Below are 18,188 nucleotides of genomic sequence, written 5' to 3'. Positions count from 1 at the left end.
GTCTCCAACTGATTTAATATTCATGAACCACGTGATACACCAGAACCAATCGTGGTCGAACAATATTACATCTCTTCCTTTCTTCCAGGAATAAAACAAGAACATCAGAACAAGACATAACATTCCGAAGAAATAAACAAAAACTTCTGAAGCACAAAGTCAAATCAATGATTAAAACATTTTCGCATCGCTTATCAATTTACTCTCATTTTCTCTCCCCAAGCGCACAGAAGTACAACAGTTTGTAGGAACAAGAGAAACAAATAATAACCAAAACGCCAATAATGTAGGCTACCGTGGCAATGCAATACTGAGTCGACAATCTTTGTAGGCAAAAACATTATAAGAAAACCAAAACCAAAACAACAGTTGGCATGGAAGATAAAAAATCAATAATCTGGCATTGATAATGCGCTAATACAGTACCACGTCAATGCTGTTTGTTGACAATAAAACAAGAACAAATATTGTGCACGCACATCTGAGTGCATTACTTAATGCATAATCAGCTAAAAAGAAGAAAGAAAAAAAATGGGGGAAAAAAAAATTTTAGTTAACTTCTGATGTGATAGCGTTTGAATCTCAAAAATCAGTCACATAGTCTTTGAAACGAGTTGGGGATTTCTTTTGACGGGTTGACCGCCTTGGATATGAGGTCATAGAGGGGGCAATACTGACAGTCTGTGAGGTGATAGGAGATGTTTGTGTCTGTGGTTGCGTGAGAGAACATGGTTGTGTTGACGATGGTGGTGGACCGCATGCTGTTTGTGTCTGTGATTGCGTGAGAGAACATGGTTGTGTTGACGATGTTGCTTGACCGCATGCCTCTTTCACGCCAGTATCTTCTGGGACAGTGTTCTGAGGGACAATACTTTCTTGAACGTCTGAGGGAGGTTCATCTACGTCATCAGCAGACTGATGTCGATCTGGTGGCGCATGCTTTAGCTTTTTGAAATATGAGCTGTTGCGGGTGAGTGTGACTGGCTGTCCCTGTGAGGACTGAGCGGTTATCATGGAACCGTTTGTGGCAGTGACCACCATGGGAGTCGGGTTGAACGGCGGTGTGAGTTTGTTCCTTTTCCTTTGCTTTGCTAGAACAAAATCACCAGTGGCGATTTCAGCACGTTTGGCGTGATTTCGTTTGTCTGCATAGAGCTTCATCTTCTGTTTTGCGCAAGTGTCATGCTTTCGGGCGAGCTCTTCAGTTGCTCTGTTTTGGGGCTGTGCATATATTGGTGGCTCTGGAAGTTTGGTTTTCGGGTCGCGTCCCAGTAAGAGCCTGAAGGGTGTAAACAGTGTCGAAGGGTGCGGTGTCGCCCTGTACGTGCGAATGAACGAAGTGAGCTCTAATCGCCAATTTTTGTGTTGTGCGTGTGCCGCACGGATGGCTTTCTCCAGTGGCTTGTTAAAAGCTTCTGCTTGAGCATTAGCCTGTGGCCAAAGTGGCGTGACTCTGCGGTGTTTGACGCCCGATCTTTTCATAAATGACCTCCATTGGTGGCTTTGGAATGGGGGCCCGTTGTCCGTTTTGATCACCTCCGGGTACCCGAACATGGCAAAGGCTTTGTCAACTATTGGAATCACGCAATCCGCTGAAGTGCTGCGAATGATTTCTGCGATTGGATAACGTGAGTATTCATCGACCAGCACAAGTATGTAATCGCCGCTTGGCAGAGGGCCACAGAAATCAAGAGACAATTCAAGCCAAGGGCCTCTTGGAAGGTCGGACATGTTCATGGGTTCTTTCTGACTACGATTTGTGTTGGCCTGACACGGAATGCAACTCTCGACTTCCAGTTCTACTGCTTTGTCCATGCCTGGAAACCAGACTTTGCTGCGTATGAACGATTTCGTTTTCGTTATACCCTGGTGCCCTTCATGGGCCACTTGAACGACCCGTTTTCGCAAAGAGGCGGGAATCACGAGCTGCGTACCTTTTAGAATGACATTGTGTTCGGCATTGACGCAGAGATCATCTTTAACGTTGCGAAAACGTATCAAGTCTTCCGAGTTTGCCTCAGGATCTGCGAGTTCTTTGAGTGCATGCCATTTGCCTGTGCTGATGATTTTCATGACTGTTTGCAGTGTGGCGTCTTGTACGGTTTCTGCTTTAATCTCATCAAGCGTGACCGCAGAGAGTGTGTCAGTGTCAGCGAGAAAACTGATGTATGCTTCTGCCATCTTTTCATGTTTTGATGCAGCGACTGCATGCGTGGGGTGTCTGGACATGTAGTCAGCGGGGTTTTCTTTTCCCGGCTTGTACTTCATCGTAAGTAAGTACGGTTGAAGGCGCAACGACCATCGTGCGATCCGAGTGGGAGGTGATGGCTTCTGCCAGATGTTGAGTAGAGGGCGGTGGTCGGTTATGACTGTGAACGGCGCACCGCTGACATAAATGTCGAAGTGCTCGCATGCCCAAACGACAGCAAGGGCCTCGCGTTCGGTCTGAGAGTACCTCTGCTCCACTGCGGTGAGAGCACGGCTCGCGTAAGCAATCGTGCGACCTTCCTGACACAGAAGGCCTGCGACGCCAACGGGACTGGCGTCGACGTATATTTCTGTGTGTTTCTTTGGGTCGAAGTATGCGAGAGTGGTTGTCGCTGACAGAGCTTGTTTGATCGTATCAAATGCGGTCTCGTGCGTTTCGGTCCACGCCCATGGCGTGTTTTGTTTTGTAAGAGAGCGAAGTGGCTCGGTGATGGTCGCAAAGTTGTTGATGAAACGCGAGCTGTATTGGACCATGCCAAGAAACGAGCGGACCTCGGATGCATTTTGCGGCCTGGGCATGTCATGAAGTGCTTGCACTTTTTTGGGATCTGGGCGGAGGCCTGCAGCGGAGAAGATGAAACCGAAGAATTCGATCTCGTCCTTGTTGAATTCACATTTCTGTCTGTGAACGGTTAGCCCAGCCTGATGGAGCCGTTTCAAAGTCTCATCGAGGGCCCGATCGTGATCTGCTTGATCTGACCCGAAGACAATGATGTCATCAGAGACATTTCTGGCACCGGAAACGCCAGAGATCACTTCTTGAATAGTGTGCTGGAAAATTTCCGCAGCTGAGTTTAGGCCAAATGGGAGTCTTTTGTACCTGTACAGGCCCAAGTGTGTGGAAAATGTGGTGAACTGTCTAGATGCTGGGTCAAGCTCAAGTTGGTGATAGCCTGAACGCAGATCGATCTTGCTGAAAACCTTTGCACCATTTAAGTCTGACACTAGCTCTTCAATAGTGGGTGTGATGTGTCTTGTGCGAAGTACGGCCTTGTTTACGTCACGCATGTCGCAGCAAACGCGTATTTCTGTCGGGTTTTTGGGCTTTGGCGGTGTGACAATGCGTGAGACCCACTCTGTAGGTCCTGTGACCTTTTCAATGATATCCTGTTCTTGCAGTTTGTTCAGCTCTTTTTCCACTTTATCACGTAAATGGAACGGGACACGGTTGTGTTTTCTGGCAACAGGTGGAACACTTTTGTCAACGTGAACTGTGACTGTGTGGCTTTTGAGCTTGCCTATTCCTTGGTCAATTCCCGGGAATCTGTCCAGTGGGGATGACGGAGATGTCGGTGTTGTGGGGTTCGGGATGTTCACTGCATTTACAATGAACAAGATTTTAAGCTTCTCTGCAGTTTGTCTACCGAGTAGTGACACATGTGTGCCCGGGATTATCAGAAACTTTGTTCTGACTACAGTGTCTGCAAATTGAACATCTGCGGTGATGTATTCAGTGACATGTATGGGGTCTGATCTGTATGGTCGCACACGCCTGTTACATTTGTGTATTTTGATACCTCTGTCAATCAATTTCTTTGAATCAGCTGTGTTCAGAACGTTGCAAGACGCACCAGAATCAATCAACAAACGAGTTTCTGTACCAGAGATATTCACCGCTGTTGTCGACGCGTCATCATCAAGAGAAAACAATGCTTGTACCGCGTCCTCGTCAGTGTCGGAGGACTCAAAATCTGATTGTGCAATGTCGGGATCGAGTGCGCGTACCGAACGACGAGCAGAATCATTCTTGTTTTGTGACGAACGTTGCTTGTTTTGATTTGAACTGCGGCACGCGGATGCAAAATGATTGAGGCCATCGCATGCAAAACAACGTTTCCCGCGAGTGCATCTGCACTCTTCCGACGTGTGACCCCGGCGGCCACAGCGCCCACATTGTTTGATTTTTCTCGGCGGCGAGTTGGAGTTGGCGGAATCCTGCTTTGCGTTGGATCTGCTACCCGACGGTGCATGCGTTTGTCTGCGTGAGCGACTGACTGAGAACGCTTGATCTGACTCGGCCATTTGTGCAGCTTGCAACTGACTAGCTTCTTTGGCCTGCGAGATTTCGATTACTTTCTTGAGCGTCAGTTCGGGCTCGGACAAAAACTTTTCTCGCAATTTCCTTGACTTGCACTTGTCAATGACCTGATCGCGAATAAAGTTATCAACTTCGTCTTCAGGAAATGCACAGGTCTGGGCAAGCTTACGCAATCGCACAACAAATTGGGTCACGGTTTCGTCATCTTTTTGACATTCCTTTCTGAACAAATGCCGCTGGTATGAGATGTTCTTTTTCGGCTTGAAATGCGCGTCAAGTTTTTCTCTGGCAGCGTTATAGGTAGTGCCTGTATCACCGAATGTCTTGAATAACTCTTGCACCTCTTTCCCGGCACAGTGAAGTAGAAGCGCACGTTTTTGCACACCTGAATCAACGCCGGAAGCGGCGGCATAGATCTCGAATGAATCTACCCAATCTTCCCAACGAATCGAGAGGCTTGACACGTCGCCGTGAATGTCAAAATTACTGACCTGTGTCACCGAAATGGCCTTTGCCATTATGTGCGCGTGATGCTCGGAATCCTCGTCGCCAAAATGTAGTGTCTTTGAATGCTAAAGTGTATGTATGAGTGGAACTATTGCTATGTGCTTTCGCTCTCAGCCTTCCAACATGCACACGGATTCCGCCATTAGTCTCCAACTGATTTAATATTCATGAACCACGTGATACACCATAACCAATCGTGGTCGAACAATATTACAGTGACAACAAGATCTCCTTTTTTCACCGGGCGACTTTTCTGTGCTCTTTTTTGAAGAAGGCTACCAGACTCTTAGTCTAAGTTATAAAATAAAAGTTTTTTTATTATTATTTTTTTTAAAAAATCGGATGCACATTTGCGTTTGTGCCCAAAGGAGCACTTAAACAACACAAAGGGAACCACATACACGCCTGCATGCGTTTAAAGACACACACACACACACACACACACACACACACACACACACACACACACACGGACACAAACAACACCTCCCTCTTCCCACTCATACATAAATGACTTTCCGTTGCCCCAATCCAATACCTTTTTATCGCCACACACAAAGCCATCCCCTGTAACAACTGGCTCAGTGAAGCTGTCGTTTTTCCAACACCACACACTTGTGCATATTGTGCTATACGCTGATTGCGTGACGCTCCCGTACGATGCCTGGAAAGCAAGAGTTGTACATAATTTTTATTTTGGACGACTCCTTATTTATTCAGTGTACACCAAATAGCGTACAGTTTAACACGGGACTAAATCAAAATGAAACGAAAACAAACGAAAGAAATAATATAACAAATATTTCTGTTTAATTGCACAGTTTTATGAAGTGATTTCTCCTTGTTAAACCTGCTGTCAAAATCGCGTTAAAAAATTCAAAAAAATAAAAAATCGCAAAGAAAAAGGCAATAGCATGACTGAAAAACAGACGCAATAGCGAATTAGACATGTCGTGATTTGTGACTTTAGTTTCATGTTACAATCCCGATACAATACTAAATAAGTAATTATACATTTACTCCAATTGTCTAGGGTTTAGGCAAAACGGTCATGTGTGCAGTAAAATTCAAAATGACAAATTGTTCTTGCTGGCAGTCGGTTAGATGATCCATTAACTAACATATTAATTTTGAACTGAAATGGTCTTTTGATAGTATGGTGAATCTTTCATGCGTTCTCTTACTTTTGTCCGAGTCTGGTTTTGTACCTGATATTACATCAGTATCTCACCCTGTGAAAGAAAGACTGAGGTCCGAGGATCATCTGACACAACTCGTCCACCGTCATCACATATCCTATCGTCGGTGCCTCTGTGTCGGTGCCAGTGTTTGTGCTTTCCCAGTTTAAACAACTGCCTGCTGGACTTCTGGAAAGAATTATTTTCTTCACTTACACAACATTTCAACCAATGAAATGACCAGGGAAATCGGCAGTAATGCAGGCAAATAAATACACCTTCATTCGAATGAGTCACTAAAAAATTAGCACGTACATACACGAGTGGTCAAACTCAACAGTAGGCTGGGCAGAGAAAGTCAATATTTAAAAACAATCAGCTGGTTTTATGAGTTCAACGTCAAATACGGGCTCAATTTAAGAATATACGTGCAATTTAGAATGTATAGGCCTACCCTTATTGTTCGCGTTAACCAGAAATGTCTTGTAAACTACAACGTCTGTGTCCAACTAAAGAATTACAAATCGTTAACCCCTTATTTCTACCTATATTTGGTTTCCTTTGACAGGTTTGCTGCATTGTCATTGCAACTTAGTTCGACCGGTAGCTGTGACAAAGTGCCTTTCCGTCAATACGGTTAAACAAAACACCCAGAGCAATCGCTGATTTACTACGTTGCTATACAATGTTCTAGCAAAATCAAAACACCTTGACACTCTATTTCCTTTTTTTTAAGCAACTGAGATAAATTTACGCGAAGACAAAACACAACAAAAGAAAATGGCCTATGAACTTTTGTCCAAGATTTAAGGTTTAAGAAAAGTTATCAACGGCAAATATGACAGAGTAAATTGAACTTTTGAGATTTAACATACCCTAAGAACTCCTTTATGCTATGAGCAGAACAAGGGCTGAAGAAGTAGTTGTTGGTGGAGTTATAATTGACGAAGGAGTCCATGACGTAAGAGTTGCTTGTACACGTCACATTGCCTTCACCGTCATGAGGCACGTTCAGGCTGCAACGTCACAAAGGACTAAAACGTGAGATAAAATTGTACGTCAGAGATTCAGCAAGCATCTCTGTACTCATCTACGTGTGAATGTGATCAGTTCAGTATTATTCAGATGGTCGTTTGTCTGTCTTTCTGTCTGTGTGTCTGTGTGTCTGTCCGTGTGTCTGTCTGTCTTTCTGGCTGTCCGTCATTCCGTCTGTGTCTGTCTTCACATTTCAATGGCTTCCTCTCACTGTCTGACGGTGACATGTAGCCTACGATTTGAAGTGATTGTCCATTATCAAACGTTAGGGTTGATCGGAAATTTGAAAGAGAAAAGCCTTTTTTCAATTCTTTCCTTATAAGCACTATTCCTTCAAGTTTCAAATTCTGTTTACCAGATTCTGTAGGTTGTTCTACTTGGCCTTTTTTCTCTCAAAAATGCATATATTAAGTAGTCGCAGGTCTTATACCTGTGTCCCAGCTCATGGGCAACCACCAGCACAGTCTCACCACCAGGCAGAAACTCCACCGCTGACAGCGACTGGGGGGCACACATCGCACCCACGTTGGCAGTTCCTGGACACACAGTTTTAAAAATATAACAACAAAAACAAACATTATATATAGGTGTTTCTTTTGTATTGTTGACCAAATATGACATGTTACACAGATCGAGACAGTTTATGTTCTACGAGACCGCACTAGAATATGAATAGCTGGGCACTTGTTGTCGTATATTTGTATTTTTGACCAAAGCATGACAGTTTACACAGCTCGAGACAGTTATGATTATGTTCTACGAGACCGCGATAGCAAACTTTCCATTAGAAAGGCATAGATCTGCTTCAGTGTCACAACATATGTAAATCTTCTTATGTGTTAAGATTTAATTTTGTAAGTAAAAAATTTTACAATGACAGTACCTATCCTTTCAAATTATAGTGTCACGTTAGTTTTGTACACAATGAAATTAACATTATACGTTATTCGTATTGTTGACCAAAATATTACCTTTTACATAGTTAGAGACAGTTATTGTTCTACGACTGAGAGTTCGCTAGCAGTCTTTTCATAAGAAAGGCATCTGCTTCTGTGTAAAGAATAAGGGTGAACATGTGTGCATCTTCCTATGTGTTAAGATTTAAGTTTTTAAAAAGAAAATATACAATAACAAATGCCCAGTCATTCGAATTCTAATGTCACATGAATTACATGGTGTAGCAAATCGAATCGGAAAAACTCTGCGATCTTGATCGTGTTAGATAGTGAAAGTTCTGTGTACCTACCAACAGAGTCGGCATCTGCGGAGTTCCCCGTAATATTCAGCCTGAAGATGAAACAGAATTCTATCAGTCAACGGCAACGGCAACATAATTATAACGGTCGGATCATAATAGCAGTGTTTGGTCACCTACTACTCTCGCTCGCTCTCTCTCTCTCTCTCTCTCTCTCTCTCTCTCTCTCTCTCTCTCTCTCTCTCTCTCTCTCTCTCTCTCTCTCTCTCTCTCTCTCTGGGGCGGGGACGTAGCTCAGTTGGTAGCGCGCTGGCTTTGTAGCAAGTTGGTCGCTATCAGCGTGGGTTCGATCCCCACGTTCGGCGAGAGATTTATTTTTCGGAGTCAACTTTGTGCAGACTTTCTTCGGTGTCCGAACACCCCCGTGTGCACACATGCGCACGAAAAAGATCCCACGTTCACAGCAAAAGTCTCAGGGCGTGGAAGACACGCATGCATCTTCTCTCGTCTCTGATTATCATGATCGTATTTTCGATACTTTGACGAGACAAACCCAATGCTGGTGTGTCGAAGAGGACAGCCACAGCGGGCTTGTTCGAATCAAAGTATCACACCATATCTTCAGCGTATTACCAATACCTGTCCCAATATAGACCAGTTGGTCTAAGAGGACGTTAAACCCTAATAGTCAGTCACTCTCTCTCTCTCTCTCTGTCTCTCTCTCTGTCTCTCTCTCTCTCTCTGTCTCTCTCTGTCTCTCTCTCTGTGTCTCTTTCTGTGTGTCTCTCTCTCTCTGTCTCTCTCTCTCTCTGTCTCTCTCTCTGTCTCTCTCTCTCTCTGTGTCTCTCTCTCTCTGTCTCTCTCTCTCTGTGTCTCTCTCTCTCTCTGTCTCTCTCTCTCTCTCTTTGTCTCTCTCTCTCTGTGTCTCTGTCTGTCTGTCTGTCTGTCTGTCTGTCTCTCTCTCTCTCTCTCTCTCTCTCTCTCTCTCTCTCTCTCTCTCTCTCTCTTCTACACTCCCTACCCTGTTTCTTTCTTTAAAATGCCATTAAGTAATCGCACTTCGAGAAAAAAGCATGAACAGTCAATAATAGTTTACAGTCCTGCTAAGGTATAAAACGAAGACAGATTAATGCCAAGAATCATCCGTGTAATAAGCGACAGAAAGGAAAACTGTAACACACAATTTTACTCCTGGTGCAGATTCAAGTGCTGATTGCAGTTTTCAGCGTACTCATGATCCTTACCCCGTTAACAGCAGGGTGTGATCAACCGGAGAGTATGATCGGTTGTACAACCACCATGCAAAGTCGTGCAGAACACCTCCGTACGCCACACTACCCGACCCTGGTTGTGTCTCTTTCACCACTTCTTCCTGTTGACAAAATAATTATGTGATGAGGAAATCTTTTGTGTCAATGTTTATAAATGTTCTTTTTACCGTGGTTCGTTTCTCCCTTTTTTGTTTTCCTTCATTCTTTCCTGCTACCTTTTTGTTGTTGTCATCTTTATTGATGGCCGCAGGAGCGGTCATCTATTGCAATGCATTCGGAGAGCTGACATGTCTCGTTTTGTTACCGTTCTCACGAGATCAGTTACAGTTTTTTTCTCTCTCTCTCTTTTTCTCTCTCTCTCTCTCTCTCTCTCTCTCTCTCTCTCTCTCTCTCTCTCTCTCTCTCTCTCTCTCTCTCTCTCTCTCTCTCTGTATGTATGTCTTTGTCTGTGTCTCCCTCTGAGTCTCTCCGCTTCTGTCTTTCTATGTCTGTCTCTGTCTATGTGTGTGTGTGTCTCTCTCTCTCTCGCTCTCGCTCTCGCTCTCGCTCTCTCTTTCTCATCCGACTCCTGGCACACAGGTCAAAGCAGAGGTTAACTTGAGTGCACGTGTACCTAGCAGGAGGGGGGTGATTCGGGTCAGAAGTGGGGTAAAGCACTTTGATCTTCAGTCTTTGGGTTATAGCTTTCAGTGGAGAAGATGCCAACATGAAATTGCACTATGCTCTACTATTTATTGTCCTTGTCTATCGGACACGAAGAAGGGAAGCTACAATCGCCCCAGGCCATATCTATACTCTTTGTTTCCTGAGCCTGGACCATTGAGACGGTTACCTCATAGATCTGTTCATTCTTCAGTTTGTCGGTGTCAAAAGTTATACCCCCATTCCACACAACCGTTCTTTGTCCCGTTTCCGTACCAACCAAGGAATGCTGCCACAACAATGGAACGCTGCGCAAACGGCCGTTTTTTGGCATCTTTCAGCAGCGTCTGACCATAATGGCAGCCGTCCTTGGTCGGTAAGGGAACGGGACCTAGAACGGATGTGTGGAATGCGGGTATGACAATTCAGTGTGTGAGAGCGCTACCGTTGCGTTACCGTTGTTTTAAGTTCCTTTAGTGATCCAAGCGTTCCGTTACCGATGGGTTGAGGTTCCATTTCCGTTCATTCTGATCGGGAGGGGAACGGCTACAAATTTGAACATGCAGCCCAAACTCAGCCGTCCCTAACGACCCTACCGTTCAAAGCAGTTCCGTTAACGATCAGTTACGTTCATTGCGGTTCTGTCCCGATCCCTCCCGTGCCCGCACCGTTCCTTGGTCGGTACGGGAACGGGACCTAGAACGGTTGTGTGGAAAGGGGGTATAAGACTCGAGCTGGAAGATCTCTGGATATAATTGAAGAGGAGTAGTCTTCCTTTTAGAAAATGTGTACTCTGCCTTGCAGATTACAAATTTGTGCTGTCGGGGCTGGGTAAAGGGAGTGGAGGGTAAGGGGGTGGGGGTGGATAAGCAAGGGGTAAGAAAGACGAAAGAGAAAACTGGACAGGGAAAAGTCATTGCCTGAAGTATTCAATAAAGCCACACACACAAAACAAAAATTACCACATATGCAGGTTTTCAATTCATATTTTTGCAAAGTATCTGCACAAGCATGTGTGCCTCTGTACTGTGAGTATGTTCGTGGCTGCTTTTATGGGGTGCCTGTATCCTCAGCTCAGGAATTTGAGGATTTCTTTTATCTCTCTTTTTCTGACACCGTTGATTTAACGTCATTTTTACAGGACAGTTTTTTTCCTTTCAGTTATAAGTTGTAGTAGTTTGACCTTATTGTTTTAGGACAAGTAGAGCTCGTTCACCAGTATCAAAGGCTCACTCAGTCCGTCAGTGTGCCTGAGTGTGTGTGTGTGTGTGGGGGGGGGCTCTCCCGTGACCGGCCACCTGCAATGTACGGACAGGTTTGCACTGGCCCAAGGGTGTCCGTTCATGAGAGGGACTGCTGTAACAAAAGTAATCAATTTATCCACTTGACTATATTCACAACAGGGACCTATCACTCTTCTTTGCATGTTCTTATGCCTACGGATTTTCAAATACTCTGCAACACATGTAACCCAAATTCAACATGTGCCCGTACAATACCGCTTCTTTTATGAAAACATTGCTTCGGCCATGTGGATTTTAATCAACCAATTTTCTTGTTTCATCCTTTAAATCGATTACTTTGTGTTTAGAGCAATAGAAACTGTAGCCGCTGATTTCACAATAATTTCAAGCGCACACACACGCGCGCGCACACACACACACACACACACACACACACACACACACACACACACACACACACACACACGCACGCACGCACGCACGCACCCACGCACGCTCACATACCCCACCCCCCAACACACACACACACGCGCGCACGCACGCACGCACGCCCACGCACCCGCGCACGCACGCACGCAGGTACGCGCACACACACACACACACACACACACACACACACACACACACACACACACACACATAAACACACACACACACACACACACACGCACAAACACATACATACACACACACACACATACACACACACGCACTCTCTCTCACTCTCTCTCACTCTGTCTCTCTCACTCTCCCCCCCCCCCCCTCTCTCTCTCTTGTCAAGATCAACTAACTGATCTAAACGGACCACCAAGAAGACAGACAGATATATACCGTGACCCCAAGAGACAGATACACAATGTAATAGCTCACCGTGACGAAAGTTAGACTGGCAATACGCAGGTCAAGGGTAATGCCGTACATCGCCACACCCGCGAAAATGTTGTTCACCTGATTCAACAGAAAATCTTAATGTGGGAGGACGACAACGTGAAATATGCTTGATTCAAGGGCTTACGACTGCAATATATACCAAGTTAACGCTACATTTAATATATCTACACATGTACTCCACAGTACCCAACTTTCAGGTACTGGATTTCTCACATCCAGGTGCACGGAGCCTCTGGGGCTTTCAATCTTGCCCCAGGCATCTATCTATTTGAGAAAAAAAAGTATCATTGACTTTTCTTGAAAGGAGTTCTTTACGAATTAATTTGTATCAGGTCCCAAACGTGTACTAATTACGTCAAAAGCCTACACGGAAGTATATTAGTCAACCAGAGAAAGAGTTAGTTCTATCTTGGGTAGATAACGTCAAGACATAGTGTTTGATTACGTAAAAGAATCGTAAACATGGTATTTGTTTCCATTCTGGTCTGCCGTACACACACACACACACACACACACACACACACACACACACACACACACACACACACACACACACACATACACACACACACACGATATACAAATCATGTAATTAGAAAAAAATAGAGATAAAAACAAGCACACAATCAACAACAATAACGAAAACCTTTTAGAAATTAAGGAATTATAATGAAGATGGCGACCCACCCCGTGGACAACAGCCTTAACGTGCTGCGTCATTGTTGACAGGATTTGCGTTGTATTTTTTCCACATTTATGTTGTTGAAGCTGACATAGTTTGGTACTCCACCTGTGACACAATGATGAAAAGCCTTGATGTAAGAAAGTGACGTTTATACTAAGACGCACAAAAGGATTTTAATGTTCATGTATTTTCAACAGGCCCACTCTCTCAACTTCATGTTTTCGTAAGTTGGATTCTCTGTTTGTCTGTCTGGCTGTCTCTCTTTCTTTTTCTCTCTCTCTTTCTCTCTGTTCCTTTACCTCTCTGTCTGTCTGGCTGTCTGCCTCTGTCTTTCTTTCTCTGTCTGTCTGTCTGTCTGTCTTTCTATCTCTTTCTCTCTCTGTTTCTCTGTCTCTCTCTGTCTCTGAGTCTGTCTCTGTCTCTGTCTGTCTGTCTGTCTGTCTGTCTGTCTGTCTGTCTGTCTGTCTGTCTCTCTCTCTGTCTCTGTCTCTCTCTATCTCTCTCTCTCTGCTTCTGTGAGTGTGTCTGCTTGCGTCGGTCTGTCCGCTGTATATACATTACTCACTGGATTATCGCCCATTTGTCCACAAGAACTCGGATTTCGATGGAATGCTGTTGGACTGTATTGTCTCTGCAAGATGTGCCTGCAAGCAACAACAAAAAAATGCTTGTACTGACAACTCTGACAAGGAAGGAAGCGTTTGATGCTAAGCCTACTTTTGGTTAGTACATCGTCGTGCTAGCGCTGTTGGCCTAGATTTCGAACCTCCAGTCGTTAACATGTGATGAATGTATTTCTAAACCTTCGTTAGCGTCTTCTCAATTGCTGGAGTGTTTTGTATTTGACATAATTACTCTGGACGTGTTTTTGTTGAACTGCTTGTAGTTCTTGACTTGAATAGATTCTTCTCCTTCTCCTTCTCAACACAGGTTTGCAATATTGTCTAACTTTTCTTTTTTCTTAACAAAAAATACAGTCACCATACACAAATCACAGAAAAGGAAAACAGGCATGCTTGGTCAGAAATAGGAAAAAAAATAAACTTACAAACTTGACACTTGTAAGATATATCGAGTGATAATCAAATCAACATTCTTTTCACTTGCCATTGCGTGCAAGGCAGTGCTGTACAGCTCCTTTCAACGTAGGCTTGCTATCACTTGTCCTACAAATTTATGTGAGAAAAAATCGATATTTTCCGGAAAGAAAAAATGCACGCAAGAATGCACCAACTCAAACGTCTGTAATAAGTATTGACTGATCATAATTTTGTTGTGACACACATTCACTGAGAAGTTAAAAGGATACTCCTAACTTCTCAGGCAGTAGAATATATATATATATAAATTATTTGATAATAGTCGCTAAAATGTGCATTGGCAAATACCGTTACGGTAAACCTATGAATATTTGTGGTATGTGGAATTAAGATTAAGACAGTTAGACTGAAAGGTGTTGAAGTTTAAACTGCATTAAAAAAAAAAGAGACCAATGAAGAAGAATGCTCCCGACACAAAAAAATTAAAAAAAATTAAAAAGAGAGAGAGAGAGAGAGAGAGAGAGAGAGAGAGAGAGAGAGAGAGAGAGAGAGAGAGAGAGAGAGAGAAAGAGAGAGAGAGAGAGAGAGAGAGAGAGAGAGAGAGGCAAAAAAAGAAGGGTTGGAGCAGCCTGCATGCAACTGAGGTATAAAACACAAAAAAAGGGATACTCCTAGCCAACATAAATATCTCAAATCTCCCAAAGAGCTGCACAGTCTCGTTCAGGGTTTGGAAGAATGTCACAACACACAAGGAATAACTTTAAATGATTGTTTTAAAGTTCTACTATTCAAATTGTAAAAGCAGACTGTAATTCTCCCTGTACTCAACCTTTACTTTCGCTCCGTCCCACTTTTTTCGCTGCTGACAGCAGTAAAACGTGCACGCATTTGCTATAATTGTTCAGAGTTGAATACAGTGGAACCTAAAATCAGATCTGAGAAAATCAGTTTTCACAAAGGAGGAAGTCTTAAAATGGGGGTCAATTTACACAGGTTATGAACAGAAAATCAGGTTTCACAAAGGAGGGAGTCTTAAAATGGGGGTCAATTTACAGAGGTTATGAACAGAAAATCAGGTTTCACAAAGGAGGGAGTCTTAAAATGGGGGTCAATTTACAGAGGTTATGAACAGAAAATCAGGTTTCACAAAGGAGGGAGTCTTAAAATGGGGGTCAGTTTACACAGGTTATGAACAGAAAATCAGGTTTCACAAAGGAGGGAGTCTTAAAATGAGGGTCAGTTTACACAGGCTATGAACAGAAAACCAAAAATAATCAAGGTCTTAAAAAGGAGGAAGTCTTAAAATGGGGGTCAATTTACACAGGTTATGAACAGAAAACCCAAAATAATCAAGGTCTTAAAAAGGGGGAAGTCTTTCATCGGGAGGCATTAACAAGTCGCGTAAAGCGAAAATACAACATTTAGTCAAGCTCAGTCGAACGCACAGAATGTGACTGAACGCATTGCATTTTTTCCGCAAGACCGTACACTCGTAGCATCGTCTGTCCACCGCTCGTGGCAAAGGCAGTGTCAGTGACATTAACAATCCAGAAAAGCGCGGTAGCGGTTGCGCTGAGGAGGATAAGCACGCTTTTCTATATCTCTATTCTGTTTAACTCTCTGAACGTGTTTTTAATCCAAACATATCATATCTATATGTTTTTGGAATCAGGAACCGACAAGGAATAAGATGAAATTGTTTTAAAAACGATTTCGGACATTTAAATTTAATCATAATTTTTATATTTTTAATTTTCAGAGCTTGCTTTTAATCCGAATATAACATATTTATATGTTTTTGGAATCAGAACATGAAGAAGAATACGATAAACGTAATTTTGGATCGTTTTATAAAAAAATAATTTTAATTACAATTTTCAGATTTTTAATGACCAAAGTCATTAATTAATTTTTGAGCCTCCATGCTGAAATGCAACACCCAAGTCCGGCCTTCGTCGAAGATTGCTTGGCCAAAATTTCAATCAATTTGATTGAAACATGAAGGTGTGACAGTGCCGCCTCAACTTTTACAAAAAGCCGGATATGACGTCATAAAAGACATTTATCGAAAAAAATAAAAAAATGTCTGGGGCTATCATACCCAGGAACTCTCATGTAACATTTCATAAAGATCGGTCCAGTAGTTTACTCTGAATCGCTCTACACACACACACGCACAGACGCACAGACACACAGACACACACACACACACACACACACACACACACACCACGACCCTCGTCTCGATTCCCACCTCTATGTTAATACATTTAGTCATAACTTGACTAAATGTAACAAGTCGCGTAAGGCGAAATTACTACATTTAGTCAAGCTGTGGAACTCACAGAATGAAACAACGTAGTCCGCCGCTAGTGCAAAAGGCAGTGAAAGTGACGAGCCTGTTTGGCGCGGTATCGGTTGCGCTGTGCTTCATAGCACGCTTTACTGAACCTCTCTTCGTTTTAACTTTCTGAGCGTGTTTTTAATCCAAACATATCATATCTATATGTTTTTGGAATCAGGAACCGACAAGGAATAAGATGACATAGCTTTTAAAACGATCTCGGAAATTTATTTTTAATCATAATTTTGATATTTTTAATTTTCAGAGCTTGTTTTTAATCCAAATATAACATATTTATATGTTTTTGGAATCAGAACATGATGAAGAATAAAATAAAAGTAATTTTGGGTCGTTTTATAAAAAAATTATTTTAATTACAATTTTCAGATTTTTAATGACCAAAGTCATAAATTAATTTTTAAGCCACCAAGCTGAAATGCAATACCGAAGTCGGGCCTTCTTCGAAGATTGCTTTACAAAAATTTCAATCAATTTGATTGAAAAATGAGGGTGTGACAGTGCCGCCTCAACTTTTACAAAAAACCGGATATGACGTCATCAAAAGTATTTATCGAAAAAAAGAAAAAAATGTCCGAGGATATCATTCCCAGGAACTCTCATGTCAAATTTCATAAAGATCGGTCCAGTAGTTTGGTCTGAATCTCTCTACACACACACACACGCACAGACAGACACACACGTACACACACACACACACACACACACACACACATACACCACGACCCTCGTCTCGATTCCCCCTCTATGTTAAAACATTTAGTCAAAACTTGACTAAATGTAAAAAGGGGGTTCCGCTGTACTTATACTACATTCACGGGATTTGTCTGCTAGCTTTGTGGATAATTTCTAGCACTGACAAAAAATAAGTGGATGGACGAAATCAGGACTCGGTCGCAGTGTTTGCATTACCGCTCCCCTCTTCACATTGATTTAATTAATTAGTTTCGGAACATTTTTTAGCGCATTATTCAGGTGTGTCTAAAGTTCATCACAGCAAATGTCCCTATGACTGGAACTGAGCTAACTTTATATTTAAAGGTGCCTTCCTTTCTGCAGATCATCCTGTATTACACCAAAGATCTTTCACGATTTTTACATGGAGTAAAAGTATCCCACACACCTGACTGATCTTTGTACGAAGATGTTTTATTTATTTTTATTTTTTTCATTATTTTTTTCTCTCATTTTTTTTAATTAATTTTGCAGATTAACACTAATGTCAGTATCGAAATTGATTCAGCAAAATGTCCGCAAGCAGCTAGGCTGTTGATGTTTGTTATGTGTCCAAGCGGAATAATACTCTTATTGCACGCACAATCCTGGACGGATCTGTGATGGTTTGACATGATGGTTAACGGGAAATTTTGTTTGTTTGCTTAACGCCCAGCCGACCACGAAGGGCCATATCAGGGCGGTGCTGCTTTGACATATAACGTGCGCCACACACAAGACAGAAGTCGCAGCACAGGCTTCATGTCTCACCCAGTCACATTATTCTGACACCGGACCAACCAGTCCTAGCACTAACCCCATAATGCCAGACGCCAGGCGGAGCAGCCACTAGATTGCCAATCTTAAAGTCATAGGTATGACCCGGCCGGGGTTCGAACCCACGACCTCCCGATCACGGGGCGGACGCCTTACCACTAGACCAACCGTGCCGGTTTTAACGGGAAATAATTGTATCTTTAATTGAACAATAACAAAAAGATTACTGTACCAGATAAAAACCACACCCTCTGCAATGTACACAGATTGTTTAATCAGTCGTGTCGGACTACACTCCTTGCACTTATTCGTTCGTTTACTATATATATCGATGTGTGTGT

General features: G+C 43.0%; 1 protein-coding gene across 9 annotated transcripts in view; it reads right to left on the bottom strand.

Moving 5' to 3' along the window:
- LOC138958514 (A disintegrin and metalloproteinase with thrombospondin motifs 6-like) overlaps positions 1–18,188 on the bottom strand; it is a 38,816-nt gene that overhangs the window by 6,760 nt on the left and 13,868 nt on the right. For all 9 annotated transcript variants that reach the window (XR_011453427.1, XM_070329694.1, XM_070329698.1 and 6 more), the window contains 9 exons: positions 13,520–13,598; positions 12,957–13,059; positions 12,249–12,326; positions 9,466–9,593; positions 8,273–8,313; positions 7,457–7,562; positions 6,867–7,007; positions 6,045–6,180; positions 5,352–5,477 (listed from right to left, as the gene is read on the bottom strand). Coding sequence is in view for 8 of the 9 variants with exons in the window: in XM_070329694.1 (XP_070185795.1) it covers positions 5,352–5,477; positions 6,045–6,180; positions 6,867–7,007; positions 7,457–7,562; positions 8,273–8,313; positions 9,466–9,593; positions 12,249–12,326; positions 12,957–13,059; positions 13,520–13,598 (938 nt within the window). In the remaining variant the exon portion in view is untranslated. The remainder of the gene's footprint in view (positions 1–5,351; positions 5,478–6,044; positions 6,181–6,866; positions 7,008–7,456; positions 7,563–8,272; positions 8,314–9,465; positions 9,594–12,248; positions 12,327–12,956; positions 13,060–13,519; positions 13,599–18,188) is intronic.

Source organism: Littorina saxatilis, linkage group LG2 (genome assembly GCF_037325665.1).
Source record: "Littorina saxatilis isolate snail1 linkage group LG2, US_GU_Lsax_2.0, whole genome shotgun sequence".
In the NCBI taxonomy this organism is placed as follows: Eukaryota; Metazoa; Mollusca; class Gastropoda; order Littorinimorpha; family Littorinidae; genus Littorina; species Littorina saxatilis.
Note: the sequence above shows the minus strand (reverse complement) of the source record. Positions and strands in the feature narration are given on the sequence as shown.